This window comes from Manis javanica, chromosome 11 (assembly GCF_040802235.1).
Source record: "Manis javanica isolate MJ-LG chromosome 11, MJ_LKY, whole genome shotgun sequence".
In the NCBI taxonomy this organism is placed as follows: Eukaryota; Metazoa; Chordata; class Mammalia; order Pholidota; family Manidae; genus Manis; species Manis javanica.
The window spans coordinates 64223071-64239674 of record NC_133166.1 but is presented as its reverse complement, the minus strand read 5'-3'; the positions used below and the strand labels follow the sequence as shown (position 1 = coordinate 64239674).

Sequence of the window (16604 nt, the reverse complement as noted above, 5' to 3'; positions counted from 1 at the left end):
GCCAGGGTCCTAACCCCCTTCTTTGGCCCTCACAGTTAATGCTCCCTCTGCACTGCAGATAATGATGACACCTCATTGTTACCAGGAGTCAAGGACCTATTCTTGCCTAGATTTGGGGAGCACTTTACCTCTTTCAATGTTAACCTCACAACAGACCAGTGAGGTAAACTTTTTATATGTCCAATGTAGAGGTAACAGAAAGGGCAGAATAGCAGCCTAAGGAATGTTCCTGCACTAGATGCATGTCACTTTAGAAATGTGTATAGGAAGAAAGAGAGCAAGAGCTTCTAATGAGTGCTTTAGGGAGAGTGGATGCTGGGAAATGGATTGCATCTTCCTTCTCCTCCAGCCCCCCAGGCACTTGGCCTGTTACTGTGAGCTGTTTCCACTGCTATCTGTGTGTGCAAATGTCTCCTGGAAGATGTGAGCTCCTAAGGATGGGGACTGGATCTTCTTTACCCCCAGGATGCCAGCACCTTGCCTGGTGTCCAGTCAAGATCACCTCCCTCATGAGGATGGTGGGACAGCCTGGGCTCTCGTAGCCTCCCAGCTGATAGGCTTATGAAGCAGACAGAAAACAGAATCAAGACACCCAGGGCTCAAAGGTTATCCACATCAAATGCTAAGGGGGGAGGAATCCATCCTCTAGCAAAGCTCATCAACTTTTCTCTGGCTTCTGCTTCCATGCTGCTAATGACAGGGTGCTCACTACTAAGGCAGCCCCTTCCAGGTTGGACATCTTGGTGCAAAATCCTTCCTTCTACTGATGTAAGGTCACAGCAAGGGAAGTGCTGGTAATGTCTCCAAGTCAGGGGGTCACTCAGGGTGACACAGCACTCTAGCAAGGTTGGTGCCTTCCCTTCTGCAACCCAGAGCTCTGCATGCTGAGAAGACCAGAGGAGCAACAAATGTATTTACCGTGCTGGCTTAAACCAGCTCTGTTAAGACGACGAGTTGAGACTAAGCTGTTGCAAAAACTACTGTTGAGCCCTGGGTCAAGTGGATCTTGAGTCTGTGCTTCACCCAATATGGCACATCAAATATGACCTGTAGCCATATTTGTTCATTCATTCACTGATTATTGACTATCACTGGCTGGGTGCTTGGCTAGGAGCAGGGATGGTGGCACTGTGGGACACAGTGGTACCTTAGGATCAGAGCTGTTACCTTGGTAATCGGGACCGTGACTACTGAGCATGCACTATGAGCCACACACAGTTCTGGTGACTTTCATGTAAAGTGCACAGACTCTTCTGCCCAGTCCCATCTCTGGTGAGGGCAGAGGGAGTCTGCTTGGCATGCTGGCCCTGAGCACCCAACACACTCTGCTGCTATTGAACACCAGATTTCCACAACACCCAATGGCAGTTCCTACTGTTGGTTGCCACCATTCTGCAGACAGTTTTGGAAACAGGATACCTAGAGGTTAAATAACTGGCCCAAGGCTAGTTACTAAATGTCTGAGCCAGGATTTGAACCTGGGCAGTCTGGTTCCAGAGCCTGCTTGGTTAACCCTTAAGGAACCAGGGCAGAAAGAACTCAGACTTGGAGTCAAAATGCCCACCTAGCTAAATGCCTGGGACAACCACTCACCTCTTTGTACCCTATTTACTTGTGAAATGGAGCATGTTATCAACTTTGCCTGTGAAATGGAGCATGTTATCAACTTTGCCTTCCTCTTGCCTCCATACTGCCCCCATCCTGCGACCATCACACAAGATGAAGAGATCCCCGAGGTTTTCTAAGGAGGGTGCAGGGTGGGAAGGCGCATTACTGATACCAGGAGGTTGAAATGAGCCCAGAATGGTAGGGTGGAGGTTGTCTGTAGGAGCCTAGTTCTTTCAGGCTGACAGGCTCCTAGAGAGCCTCCAAAACCCCCAAACCCCATTCTCATGCCTCTTACTACCACTGGATGTGCAGACATAAAAGGTCTGACAACTGTGCCTGCGCCACCTCCACAATCAACAGGACAAAGAGCAGAAAGATCTTGGTCCCCTGACAGTGTGGAGTGATTGCAGCAACATCACAAGGCTAAATTTTAGGGTGAAAGACAAAGTGTGTGTGTGTGTGTGTGTGTGTGTGTGTGTGTGTGTGTTGGGGGGTGAGGTTATCATATTATCTGGCAAAATCACACCAAACGGGGAGAGAAGGGTAGGCTTAGACTGGAAGCCAAGCTCCGACATTAATATCCACCATCTTCAAAATGGGATTAATCATCCCGACCTCATAGGCTGTGAGAATCAAATGAATTAATACTCCTAACTTTTTGAGCACAAGGTGTCTGGCATGTAGTGGGAGCTCAGCAGACCGTGACCGTTGTCACTGTGTTAAGGACACACTTGAGTATCTACCAGCCAAAGTAGCCCCTTCCATTTTAGACACTGGCCTAGGCCCCAGAGGATATCCCAAGGATATTCAAGACGGTGTGCTTTGCCAACCTATGGGGTGTTGATAGTCTCACAAAAGGGGCGCAATCTTCAGAACTTACCAAGAAAGTCTTCCTGGGCGTCGCAGGCTCTGTTTTGATTTCCAAGCGCCTTCTCCCGGCTTGTGAGCGCGCCTCCCGCAGGCAGTCTCCAGGAAAGCATTGGCTGGGGAGCCCGAGAGCCCAGTCACCCCAACCCTGCTCCCCCTCCAGCCCCGGCGGCCACCCTCGGGGGCGAGGCAGCCCGGCGCGTGGGAGGGGACGGCGCGCCATTGGCTTGTGCGCGGAACTGAGAGGAGGGACCAGCGCGGGCCGCCAGACTCGGGTAAACCCCAGGCGCGCTGGGCGCTGCACGCAGTCCCGCCCGGCCCTGCCCTACCCCGCGCGATGTGAGGCGCCCGAGGGCCCCAGCGTCCCCCGGCACGCCAGCTCCGCGCAGCGCCGGCGCCAGCATGCGCTAGGAACGTAAGTTCTGTTCCCCGCCGCCGCTTCTGAGCCTCGCACGTTCCCCTCTAGCTGCCGGCCGGTGCCTACGCAGCGCAGCCCAGCCCAGCGGGCTTCTGAGGCCGCGGGGACCGATGGGGACACCCCAGAACCTCGCTGGGCCGGCGGATTCTGCCGGGACTCCGGGAGTGTCCTCCCCGGCTCTCCAGTGCGCTGTCCCTCAGCCCCTTCTGTTCCTTTTCGCCGCGCAGCCTGCTTGCTGCCCTTCCTTCTGACTCGGTTTCCCTCTCTTTCCCGGCTTTCTCTCTCCGCCGTCTTCTCCCTCTTGGGCTGTTCGTTTCGCCCTCGTTTCCTCCCTCTCGGGCTCGCACTCTGCTTCGGAGCAAGAGGGAAACAGAGCGACAAGCAGTTTCTTCCTCCCCGGGGTCTGACTCTGTCCCCGCGCTCGGTTTTCGGTCCCCTCCCCCTTCCATCTCTCTCCGAGTCACCCCCCCCCCCGCCCCGCCCCGCCATTGTTCCCTGGTCCAAGGAGTGCGCGGCACAAACTTGCCAGTCCTTCTTTTCCTCCTTTCTTCGCCCCCGCAGGGCCGCGGACGGAGGTGGCGGAGTTCCCGCTGCTCACAAGTCTGGCCCGACCTTCTGGCTCGGGGGTGCCGTGGGGGCGGTGGTCCTGGGCGAAGGACCGAGGGTGCCGAACATCCCGGAGCTCCGCGCCAAGGGTCCTCTGCCCTCAGGCCCGGGTCCAGAAAGTGGTTAGTGTTTGGAGCCGGGAGGCAAAGAACATATTGCAGGGGGAGGAGCAAGACTGGTAGAGACCCCCGGTCTCCAGGCTGGGGGGCGGAGGGAGGCAGAAACCGAAGCAGCGCCTAAACCCCAGTTGACGAGTAGGGGAAGCACAGGTGGAGACAGACGCCACCCCACCCCACCCCACTCTCCCTGAAGTCGCGCGCTTAGCAGGAAGGGGGCAGTGTGGGACCACTGGCTTGGCTCAGGGGCTCCCTGCCGTGGGTAAAATACTCGCATCCACTCCGGGGTCTGTAGAGGAACCGCCAGAATGCGGCGCCCATCTCTGGCGCGCCGGGCCGGGTGGGGCGCTGGCTTTAAGTCCCCGGGCTCAAGGCGCCTTCCCCCTACCCCCACCCCGCGCTGAATTCCGGGCTCCCACCGCCTCCTCACGTTCCCAGGGGCGCGGGTTTCTCTGCTGGAGCAATGGTGGGCGGAACAGAAGCGCGGCAGAGGCCAAGAACTCTGAGGCTACCCTCAAGGCCACCGTGGACGGCGAAGGCCGCCTCGCCACCCCACCACAGCCCCGCACTTCCTGGTGGATTTCCTCCACACAAACTTTTCCTGATGGAGCCGTCCCGCGGGGAGATCGAACCCCCTGGGGCTGCAGGGATGCCCACCCCAACTGTGAGACCTCTTGGACCTCCACCCCTGATGGTCTGTGGAGGGGGAGGCCTTTCTTCCTGTAGTCCACAGAACGCAGAGGCGCAGGGATGGGTGGGAGGCGCTGTTGGAGCGCCAGAAGGGGACACTGTCCGTTCTTAAGCAGAAACTCCACGCTCAGCCCAGGGGAAAGAAAGACTTTTCTTGTTGGGCTATTAGGAAAGAACGCACTGCGTTTTCTGCAGGTCTCTGTTATCCCATCTATTAAATGGGCCAACTGGTATTTTAGTTCCCCTCCAGCCCCAAATCCTGGGAGCCAGCTGCCCTAGCTTCTCCTTTTTTCACCCACATGCTAACAACTTCTTCATCAATTCTTCTAAATTTGGAGTGGAGAACTGAGACCCAAAGCCTTTCACCCACATCTGGCTGTCAGCACCTGCTGAATTCACTGCTCAGGCCTGTTCTTTGCAGGGCCCTGTCTTCAGGCCCCCCTGAAGCTTTTCCAACCAAACATTCAGCTCCTCCCTTCCCCCAAGATCTTATGATAGCCCCCCACCCTCCTGGAGAAGGGGCCTGCCCCTTCTGGGGTGTGGGGGTAGGAGGGGCAGTGGAATTAAGGGTGAAATTAGTCACACAGTTCTAGACTGTTCTTTAACAGTTCTAGACTGTTCTTTAACTTAGTGAACAAAATGTTTGTAAGTCCTATGCCAACAATGATGTTGTTAACCAAGTGCCAGGCACAGTTCCAGGCACTGGGAGACAGCTGTTAACAAAATAAAGATTCTTGCTCTCGTGGAGCTGACACTTAAAGGTGGTGGTGGTGGTGGAGTCACATAACTCATTAAATAAATCAATCATATTTATTTGGTGAGAGTAAGAAATTGAATGTTGGGGATGTTGAGACCCAAGGTGGGGTTGCCATTGTAAACTGGGTGGTCAGGAAGGCCTCCTTGAGAGGTGACTTTTGAGCTATGGCTTTGAGGGAATGGGCTGTGGGGATAGCTTTGGGAAGGAAAGATCCTACCAGAAACAGCCTGTGCAAAGGCCCTGAGGCTGGAACGTGGTTGCTGTATTTGAGGAACAGTAAGAAACCAGTGCAGCTGGGGTGGAGTGAGGAGGTGGGGAAGAGAGGAGGCAAGGCTGGCTGAAAAGGGATGAAGCTACCCCATTTCACAGATGAGGGAAGTGATACCCCAAGACAGCATGGAAGTCACCCCAGGACATGTAGTCCAGGCATGGCAGCTGCAGAGCAGGGTTACTGATATGTTCTGACTCCTGGTCCATAATATTTTTCTTTCACTCTGCATCTCAACTAGTCATTGGCAACACTGATTGTGTCCCTCCCAGTACCAGGCCTGGCCAAGTGCCAGGGCATGGAAAGGAACCACCTAGGTTTAGTATCCCAAGGGGTTACATATCTCTGCAACCAGTGGCCAGCACTCCCCCTGCCCCCCACCCCCACAGGTTCTCCTGCCCACCTGTTGTAATTGTACTCAGGGCAGCCTCTTTGGGCATCCTCTTCCTTCTGACCCAGAGTGGCCCTAGTTCTCTCTTTCCATTTCCTTCCTAGGACTAACCCCTTGTAAACACCTCACTCTGTACCTACATGTAACCCTTTGAAGGGGACCTATGTTGTAGCTGGAAACTGAGGCAAAGAAGTTGAGTCTCCTAGTTTGAAAATAACAATAGCAATGTAAATGACTAATGAGCATTCACTGCAAAACAGGTACTATTCTAGGTGTTTTTTGTGCATCTTCTCATCGGTGGGCACTAGTAGGTGCCATTTTTGCACCCATTTAACAGATGTGAAAACTGAGGCCCAAGAGGTGGTGTCACTGGCTCAAGGTCATGCAGCTAGTAAGTGGTAGAGCCAGGATTTAAGCACATGACTTTTGAGTCCTGACCTATTTCTTTAACTACTAAGCCAGATCCCCAAATCCTGGAGGAGATGGTCAGTCCTGGACTGCGGTTCTGGCCCATCTGGGAAAAGTACAAGGACCCTTCTGCTTGCCTCCTCCAACCCACCCAGAAGGCAAATCACTACTCGCTTTTGAAAAAGTTGGCTCAAAATGGCGAAGCTCCCTTCAAGGAAACTTTCCTCCCACCCTCTTCCTCCCCCTACCAAATTCCTGAGCAGCCATGGGCATGGGGTGGGTGGAACATAGGGGATGGGTGTATATGCTGCTTCCTCACAGGAGCTCTGGTCCCATAGGACTGGAAGCCAGACTGTCCTGATGACCGTGTCTCCATGGGATCCAGAAGCACCAGCTGCCTTTGAGGGCCCTGACATAGGCACTGGGCCAGGGGGAGGCCAGGGGGGGTTAAAAGGACAGGAAATCCCCATGTTCTCTGTCCTTTGTGAGTGACAGTAGGGACAAGGGAGACCCTTTCAGAGACTTCTGAGTGGGGATGGATGGCCATCAGAGGGCTGGACCCCTGCTACCTTGCCCATAGCAGCAGCTTTGGACCCCTGGGAGAAGCTCCCCAGAGATGTCCCCTCCTTCTTGCCCTCTGCCCTGCCCTGTCCTTTCACCCTGTCCAACACAGTGAGGAATGTTTATTTTTTTGTCCCTCTGAAGCTTTGGAGATGTTTGTAATGAAAATTTGGGCTTTCCTCTACTATTCTGGAAACCAAACACCTTCAAAAGAAAGAGAACTAGTAGAGATAGAAAGAATATATGTGTCCCCAGGGACAGTAAGAGTTGATGAAACTGAGGGGCCAGTGAGCTGGAGCTAGGGCCTTGCATGCAGCGGGAGTGTGGTTAGTCAGCAGCAAGGTTTGGAAGCCAAATCACTAATATCAGAATTGGGAGGGGCCTTAGAGACCAAGTTCCCATTTTTTTAGATGAGGAAACTGAGTTCCAAAGTCAGGCCCTGGCTTAGCCATGACGGCAGAATCTGCTGGTGACCTCAGCTGCCCCATATCCCAGCTCAGTGACTCAGGGCTCATCCACCAGCCTTCCAGCTTCAGTGTAAACCCTCCGCGGCCAGCTTCCAATTTCTTGGAGGTTCTTGGAAATGAGACTTGGAATCCCTTTCTCGACTGCAGAGCTTTGTCATGGAGACTGGGTTTGTCACCCCAGCAGGATTCGCATCATGCTCCCTCCTCTCCCCTGCCAGTTCTCCTCTTTGTCAGCCCTCCCTTTGCAGCAGCATCCAAACCGAGCTGGTGGTATAAGACAGGGACATAAGAGAGATGGATGGTGCAGCTCGCCCCAGCTAGCTCACTGTCTACTTGTCTAAAGACAAGGCTGACTAGGGCAGGCCTGGCTTTTAGAATAATTATGCTCTCGAGGGACACACTGAAAGGAAGCCCTGCTGCACAGCAACCTCGCCTAGGCTCCATCGGTTAGCCTGTGGCCCCATGCCAGACAGAACCTACACCTGGGGCCTCTGTGATGATGTCAGTAATGGGCTGCACCCATAAAGCTTCCTTTGTGTGCTGTGACTTCCTAGTTTAGCTCAAACTGCCCCAGCAACCTAGTAAGTTGAGCATGATGACCCCCATTTACAGTGAAGGAATGGAGGGTCTGACAGGTTAGTCTGCCCAAAGGCCCAGGGCTAGTAATGCACAGCCAAGACTTGTATCTTCTCCCTAAGCCTCTCCATCACAGCCTTGGAGATGCGAGATTCCCTCTGCCTGAGGTCTCAGGCTGTGGCTTCTGGGCTGGGGATTCTTTAAGTCCCATCTTGCCCAAAGGGATGATGGGCTGCCCCAGGAAGGGACCACAAGGTGGATGAGGTGGGCTCTGACCCTCTCTATCCCCCACAGCTTCCTTGCTGGGACACTCTCCCTGCCTCCCCTTCTGTCTGACCAGGGCCCAGAGGCCCTGTCTCTCACTGCCTGCTCTCCTGGTGCTGCTCTGCCCCAGACCCCATTTCCAGCTATTTTGCACCAATGTGATAACAGAACAATGGTTTCCCTACAGCCCTTCCCAGGTCCTGGAGTTACAGGGCCTTAACCAAGGGAGGCTGGACCTCAGGGAAGAAGGTCGCTGGTGACCCATGAGGCTTTCAAGGGGGGAGGTGTGATGAGAAAGATGGTTTAAAAGCTTAGTTCTTTTTGGAGGGATAGGCTTACCAAATGACATCCTCCCCATCCCTCCTGTAGCCCTCGGTATTTTCATTTAAAGCAGTAGGGTTAGAATGTCAGCTCTGCCACTTACCCCAAAAGACACTCAAATAAATCACTTGAGCCTTAGTTTCCTCATCTGTAAAATAGGGTTGATAATATGGCTGTTCTCAAAGGGTGTTGATGGGGATTGCAGGGAATTCCTGGTCTGGAAGTACTTGTCTCCTACCTCCAGCCCTGTGGTGGTTGCTCTTGGGGGCAGTTCTTACCAGGTGGGGAGGGACAGGTGTGGGTGCTACTCCAGCAGAGGATCTTGTTTGAGAAGGAACTGGTTCTTGACTGTGAGGCTCAGCAGCAGTGACTCCCCACTCAATCACCGGGATGCTGGGCAGCTAGTGGGTGTTCTGGGCCCTGGGCCCCTTCCTCGCCTCCCCTTCCCTTTGCTGGTCCGTTCTAAGCCAGCCCTCATGGGGACAGTCTCCATGACAGGGACAGCTCTGCAGTTCATCTGTTTCTATGGAAACCAGGCTTCATGAGAGGCTACAGGGGTGGGGGGCTGGTGGGGGGTTGAGAGAGGTCCTGTAGGACTGGCATGGAAACAATGCCCCATCCCAAGGCAAGGCCTTGGCAGCCACTCCATAATGTTGTTAATTTCTGTCCTTTATGGAGCATGTACCAGGTGCCAGTCCCTCGACTGCCTTGTCTCAGTATGCCTCACAACCCTGTGAGCTAAGAAATAGTAGTGTGTTTTCATAAAGGAAATGAAAGCTCAGAGAGGTTAAGTATGTTTCCTGGGGTCACAGAACAATTGAAAGAGTTGAGGTTTGAGCTCCAGGTTGCTCAGTCATTACGTATATGCTCCCCATTCTCCCCTGACTCAACCCCTGATGAGCCCCTCCTTCCTGGTGTGTTGTAGCCTCCTCCCTTCCTGGCCTGTCTCCAACCATGGCCCCTCTGTCTTGCTGTCACCCAGAGCTCTTTGGGAATGTTCTTTCCTGGCCTCAGTGCCACAGCACACGACAGGGGGAAGGGCTGCAGGGCTCAGGCCTTGTCCTATCAACCTGTCCCCTAACTCACCACTTAATCACAAATACTTGTGAGACCCTCATGTGCCAGCAAATGTCCCTAGCCCACTGAGCAAAACTGATAGAAACCCCTGCTCTGTGGTGCTCCCCTGGAGATGGCTGCAGCTTTCGGAGGACATGGGCCATCGTGGCATCTCACTGCATGTTCTCACCCTGTCCTAACCCCCACCTTCTCCTGGGCACTCCATATACCAGGCCCTTTGCTGAGTCTTCAAGACTGACCCTCTCTTCAAGAGTCTTCAACACCCCATGACCCACTTGCCAAAGACCACCGGCCAGTAGGGGGTTGCAGATCCAAATCCTACTTTGCCTGAGGGCAAAGCCCCTTTCCTGTACTCTGCCACCAGTTCATGTGTGGCCTGTGGCAGATCCTGCCCTCTCTGGGCATCAGCTTTCTGCCCTGTCCACTGTGGGTTTAAAATAGAGCCTCTCTTGGGCCCTGCCACATCTTATAGTGTGACCCTGAGTCTTCTGGGTGGGGTTAGGGAGGCCTCCTTCCCTTAGCGCTACAGTCATGCATTCACCTGTGCTGACCAAGTGCCTACTTGAGGCCCAGCGGGCAGATTCTTCGATGGGCACAGTACCAGTCCTGCCTTCAGATCACTGAGTCTCGGAGAGCCCAGATGCCCATGAAGTGACTAGGAGTACAGGCTGGAAGTGACCCGTGTCTGTCTATACTGAGACCCGTGAGAGTCTGGAGGAGGGAAGGGCACTGTGCCCTGGGAAGGCTCCCTGGAGGATGGGCTGAGCAAAGATCAGGGAGCATGGAGGTGAGGGGAGTGGAGGGCAAGGTGGACCTCCGTGGTCGGGCAGTGGTTCAGAAGGGGGAATTACTGTAAAAGGCCAGTGACTTGCTAGCTTTGTTGGGAATTGAGGTCAGAGAGACCAAGCAGGGGGCAGAACGCAGAGTCATAACTCAAGGTCTGGGGGCCTGCAAGTCACTGGTTCCATTTTCCTTGCTTGGCCGGTCCTCCAAGTGAATGTAGAAGTGGAGGGCAGCCCTCTTCCCCACCCTTTGCCCTAGCTCAGGCAGCCTGGCACCTGGGGTAAGCCTGGGGGCCCTTCAGAAGGCAGCTGGGTCTGAACAGGAAGTGTGAGAGCCCTGGGGGGCAGGCTTTTTCCATTGTACATGGCTGAATGGAGAAAGGGAAGTAGGGGTGCGGCCAGGCCTGTCCTTTGCCCCAGGCACCCATCTGCTCTCCCTCTTTACCCTCCAGACTTCTGGAAAGTGGCCCTTCTCATCACCCCTATTTGGGAGGGGCAGAAACTGAGGCTAGGAGGGCTGGGTGCCTTGCCCAAAGTCCTGTAGCTGGTAGGAGGGCAGAATCAGGATTCACATCCAGCTCTGGCTGTGCCAAAGCCCATGTTCAGCCGGGGTGCAGGGGGTGGAGTGGAGGGAGGTGCCTTCTGTCCTCACTTTGTTTTAAGCTGCAGCCACATCTACAAGAAACGCCTTGAAAGGGAGGAAAGTTCAAGGGCAGATCTGAGGACAGGTGTGTGTGGTTTGTCTCAGGTGGGGCCTGTGAGGGGCAGGTGGATGTGTAGGAATATTGCAGCTGCTCACCTACCCCCCCCCAGGCAGGGCCCAGTCCTGCAGGTAAAAAAGGGACAGAACTCAGTGTTCAGAGCATTTAACTGTGCAGAGGCAGAGGGGGCAGATCTTACTCCCTGGAGATAATGTTCAAGGTCTCACTCTCCCTGGGAGACCCTAGGGCCCTTCGTGGGTGGTGTTCGCAGAGTGAGCCACCAGCCCAGGTGCCTGCTGGCAGTAGCTATGGGTGAAGCTGTCCCACCTGAGTGATGCCCGTGTCAAGAGGAGCCCAGGGCACTATAGTCCACTACTGGTGCCCAAGCCCAGCAGGTGGGCACTGCTGCACCCCACAACTTCTGCTTTGCTGATGCAGGCCTTGGGTACAGAGGGGAGCACAGTGTGTGTGTTGGAAGGACAGAGGTAGGCAGCTGACCCTCTGAGCTGGGGTCACTGACGCAGCCAGGCCTGGTAGGCTATGGCCTGAGTGTCAGCTTTATGCCGTGGGACTGAGGTCTGGGGGCTCGTCCAATGGGTGGAGATGTTAAGAAATGCTTGCATGGCACTAGTCCTCCTAATCCTCCCTGGCCTCCAGCCCAGAGCCACTGCCACATGAGGGAACTTGGGGATGGCAAGGGTGTCTGTTTCTAAGTGCCCATCTGAATTGAGCACTTTCTATGGGCTGAGCACCGCCCCACGCACTTCATGGAGATTACACCACCTTGTATTCTTACAACATTCCTATGAGGTGGGACCCTTTATTTTCCTAACCTCAGATGGAGAGACTGAGGTACAAAGAGATAAGTGACTTGCCCACAGGCACACACTGAGGAAGTGACTTCAGCCATTAAACTCCTATGCATTAGGCCTTCTGGCTTCAGTGATTCGCTGGCACTCTATTAAGTACTTTCTGTCCATTATTCTTTTTCTCCTTGGACCAGCCCTATGGGATAAGTAATGGTTGCAGTTTACATTTCATAGATGAGAATGCTGGGGCTCAGAGAAGTAACTTGCTTTGATTGATGGATGACAGATCAGTATACCCCCATCCCCACCCATGCTGTGAGCTACTGAGGGCAGCAGCCCTGTGCCATCACACATACATGGCACACAGCACATACTCACTGGATGCTGAATCTGCATTTTGATAGACAGGTGCAGAGCTTTGTGCTCTGGCCAAGCTTTTCTTTTTGTCCCTAGGTCTGTCTGAGGTGGGAATTATAGCTCCATTCCACAGATAGGGAAATTGGGGCTCAGAGGAGTCAGGGGCCTTGCCCAAGTCACACAGGCAGGAAGAGGCAAAGCAAGGTCATGTTCAGGTAGCTGGTTGGCTTGGGTAGGAAGGCTGAAGGCTGACGGTCCCCAGTGCTGGCAAGGACACGGAGGCACTGGGACACTCATATACTGGGTACTTCCTTCAGAGATAAATACAGATTTACTGTGTAAGTCAGTATAATCTGAGTCCTGGGTATTGACCTGAGAAATAAAAACTTAATAGTCACACCCAAATCTGTACACAAACGTTTATGGAAGCTCTATTCGTAATTGTCAAACTCTGGAAACCACCTAGAATTCCTTTTGTGAGGGACTGATGAACAAATCAGTCCAAACATCCCATGGAATACTACTCAGCCATAAACAGGGATGGACTCCTGATGCACATGGCCATGTGAACGAATCTCAGAGGCATTGTGCTGAACAAAAGGAGCTGGTCTCCAACAGCTGTATTCTGTATGACTTCATTTATATAACATATTTGAAAAACAGAAACAGAACAACAGTGACAGACAACAGATCCGAGGCTGCCAGGGGTCGGAGGTGAGGGGAGGGTCTGCCTGGGACAGCATGGGGGAGCTCTGGAGGAGACACAGCTATCCTGTGTCCTGGTGTGGAGGTGGTGGTTACATGGATCTGTACATGCGCTAAAATCCGAGTAACTACAAACAACAAAAAAAGTTCAATTCTTCTGTATGTAAGTTTAAAAAAGGGGAGAGGAGGCAGGAAGAGGAAAGGGGAAGGTCAGGCTACCTAGTGCTTCCTTTGCTGAGGGAAGGGTAGGAGGCGAGCTCTGTGCCTTTAGCAGCAGTGGCTCACCAGCTCTCGTGGGCAGTCTCAAGCAGCCTGCCAGCATAGGAGGGACACCAAGGATGATTATAGCTTCTATCTGGATTTACAAGAATGTGATGGCAAGTGGCTGAGCTGTGACAGCACCTGGCCTCTGAGGAGCAGTGTGGTTAAATTCTGCCTTCCCTGGTGGGGCTGGCCGCTTCTCCACCGCCTGGCATCGGGCATCAGAACTGCCTTCCTGGTCACCAGCAGCTCCATGTTCTGGACATGTGTATGGGGAGAAGAAAAACACAGCTGCCCCCATTTTACAGATGAGAAACTGAGGCCAGGGAACCTGGGAGGGCCACTGGGCCTGGACATCACTATAGACCTCAGATACTGACTTTGGGTATTCCAAACTTGAGCTGGTATGTTATCTCCCCGGTTTATCCAAGTCTACAGCCATGTTGTCCAAACATCCCACAGTTTGACTCTCTGTTCTGATGTTTATTTGTTGGGGTGCTTTGTTTTAAGACACTGGGAGGCTAGAAAACCAGAGGTGACCTGGGAACATTTCTGACTCTGGCAGCCCTGACCAGAGCTCAGGCGTGAAACTGCCTGGGGGCACACTAAGAGGGCAGCCAAGACTGGGGCCTGGGTCTGAGGCTGGGTCAGCAAAGTCTGGCAAGCCCAGCTGAGGTCCCTGGTGGAGGACAGGCAACGTCTGAGCCTTGCATGTAAATGAGAGTAGTTTTCCTGCCTTGCGAGAGGGTGGCCATGGATGCTGGAATCCAGGAGGACCCAGCGCTGGTGGGGCATGCAGTGGGGTGGGGGCAGGGGTACTGCTGTTATTCAGCCCCGTCTCCATGGAGCTTCTGAGCTTAGTTTCCTCATCTGTAGAATGGCTGTAAATGGTACCCGTCTTGCAGGGGAGCGATGATTAGAGGAAGCCAGTGCCACCCCCTGCATCCAGCTTCCAGAAGCCTTTATATCACTGTGGTTTACACTCTTCTCTTCCTAGGTTTTGTATGACTGAAAGTGAGAAAGGCACTCAGCTCATCTCTGCATCTCTGTCCCTCAGCCCAGTGCCGGCACAAAGTACGTGCTCACAACTTGGCCGTAGGTAGAGCTGGAGGGTAGTGGGGGACTGGGGCCTGTGGAGGCTAGTGGGCAAACATGGGGAGGAGGGGTAGAGGTTGGTGGTGGGTGCTCACAGCAAGAAGGGAACACAGAGCCTCTGCCCCCTCTCCTGGCCACCCTTCCTCTGGCTCAGCTGGGTCCTGTGGCCACCACTGCTCTTCTCTCAGTCCTCAGTTTTGAAGGAAGTGGTCTGGGAGATAGGAGGGTGGGCAGGACAGCCTGCTGGGCAACAGGGATGTGTGGGCAGAAGTTCAGTGGGGGCCCTGGACCTAAGAACTCAGGAACCCCTCCTCCAGGCATGGGTAGATCTTCCCTCTTCTGATGAGACTGATCCAGACCTGTTTATCCCTATACCCCTAGGAACCTTTGGGTGTGGTCTCCATCCAGGGCCATCTGTAAGGCTCCATCCATCCAGCCTGGTCACCTGGGGTGTGCCATGTCCACTTAGGCCACACAGGCTCACAGAGCTAGAATGGCCTTAGAAACATCTACTTCAACCCATTTTACAGATGAGGAAGCTGAGGCCAGGAAAGGGGAATGACTTGCCCCTTTTCATCACACAGCCAGGTGGTTTGAGAGCTGAGTACTAAGCCTGGGCCTTCAGATTCCTTGTCCTGTGTTCCACCTGCTGCCCCGGGTGGTGGGGAGGCCCTGGGATGAGGTCTGACCACCTGAGGTCTGGACACTGGGTAGGAGCTGTTGCCAAGGCGGGCATTTCCCCTCAGTCTTTCTGCAGAGCCCGAGCTCCAGGACATGATGGCAGCCAAGCAGCCCCCACCTCTCATGAAGAAGCACAGCCAGACGGACCTCGTGAGCCGCCTGAAGACCCGCAAGATCCTCGGTGTGGGTGGGGAGGACGATGATGGTGAGGTGCACCGCTCCAAGGTGGGCCAAGGGGCCTTGAGCAGGAGTTTGCCTCTGAGCAGCAATTTGGGGAGGAAGGTCTGGTCGGCGATTGGGGGAGAAGAACAGCTGAGGTTCATTCAGCTGCAGGAGCTGCAGGCCCCATTTTTGAGACGTCGGAAACAATAACAAAACTGAAAACACATTGTTAGAGTGAAATGACTGCGTATTATTTGCCGGTTATTACACCAATTGCTTTATAAACATTATTTAATCTTCTTGCTAGTCCTGGAAGGTGTGTAGATGCAGTTACCCATTTCATAGATGAGGAAACTGAGGTTCAGAGAGGTCAAGGACTTATCTAAGCCCATACCAGTAAGTGGCAGAGTAAGTCAGGGGTCTGGCAGACCCCTGAGCTTTTATTCTCAGTTTCTCTTAAGCTCTGGTGTCAAGAAAAGGCAGAGGGGGGTGGCCTCAGTGTGACCCTCCCAGCCTGAGTGACCCTTGGTTAAACAGAAGCACCCAGTGGGTCCCTGGGCATACTGTGGGCTCTAAGAGAGGGTGAGGGGCCTGGCATGCTGAGAGCTGCCTTCAGCCTTGTTGCCCCTGAATTCTGTGTCCACAGATCAGCCAGGTCTTGGGCAATGAAATCAAGTTTGCTGTTCGGGAGCCTTTGGGGCTGAGGTGAGTGTTGATGTGTGAATTGGTGAGGGCAGGGCTGCGGGCAGGGCTGTGAAGTATCATCAGGCCCTGGATCCCCTATCTTGTTCCTTCCCCTCAAACCAGCCATTCCTGGGCATCCTGGCTGGAGAGGGGAGTCTCCTGGGACCAGGGGTAACAGGTAGGGCCTGGCTGTGACCTTCCTCTCCACGCCTCCCCAGGGTCTGGCAGTTTGTTTCTGCTGTGCTCTTCTCCGGCATTGCCGTCATGGTGAGCCCCCACCCCACCCCTGGGTCTTTCTGGGGTCTCCTCCCCTGTCCTGGCGCTCCTGCTGTCTCTCCCCACATGGCCGTCATGCTGAAGCCCCATCTGTCAAGGCTCTCTGGCTGCCTTCACGGTTCTGGCTCCTAATACTCATCCCCACCTGTGTTCTGCCTGTTCTGGAACATTCTAGATCCCATTGTCCATGGTACCAACTCCTTACACCTGGGAATCCCGGAACCTTCTCTCCTGGCATGGAGGCTGGGGTGGGCAGTCAAGTTCCCAACCCTGGACTGCTCCAGGGACCCTGGCCTTGCTCCTGGGGAGGAAGCTGATGTCCAGAGGATGTTCCATCAGTGACGCCCCCCTCACGCTGGGCTTCCTGCCTGGTGTCCACAGGCCCTCGCCTTCCCTGACCAGCTCTATGATGCAGTCTTTGATGGAGCCCAGGTGACCAGCAAGACCCCCATCCGTCTCTATGGTGGTGCCCTCCTCAGTGAGTGTTGCTGGGGCTGATTCTCGGGAAGATGATGGACAGCTGGGGGACCAACTGGGGCTGAGGAGAGTATGGGGGAGACTTTCTTTGTTCAGGGGCTCCCCTGCCCAGCGCCCCCAGCTTCAGCTGATGAGTCCGTCTCTGCCAAGTGTGTGCTGCCATCTTGTGGCTACTGGTGGAACACACTCACTAGATTGAGGCTCTGTCTTTGCCATCAT

The 16604-nt window shown here is 54.2% G+C and overlaps 1 protein-coding gene across 6 annotated transcripts in view; it reads left to right on the top strand.

The window, feature by feature from the left end:
• Positions 1-2481: 2481 nt before the first annotated feature.
• The window catches only part of TP53I11 (tumor protein p53 inducible protein 11), a 48800-nt gene continuing 34677 nt past the window's right edge, over positions 2482-16604 (top strand). For 3 of the 6 annotated variants that reach the window (XM_036996665.2, XM_036996670.2, XM_017656496.3), the window contains exons 1-6: positions 2753-2890; positions 14008-14084; positions 14852-15011; positions 15595-15653; positions 15851-15899; positions 16290-16386. In XM_036996665.2, the coding sequence (XP_036852560.1) occupies positions 14880-15011; positions 15595-15653; positions 15851-15899; positions 16290-16386 (337 nt within the window). In that variant the 5' untranslated portion in view covers positions 2753-2890; positions 14008-14084; positions 14852-14879. Of the gene's footprint in view, positions 2891-3454; positions 3622-14007; positions 14085-14851; positions 15012-15594; positions 15654-15850; positions 15900-16289; positions 16387-16604 lie in introns of all 6 variants that reach the window. The other 3 variants (XM_036996666.2, XM_036996669.2, XM_017656498.3) reach the window with 3 other exon arrangements.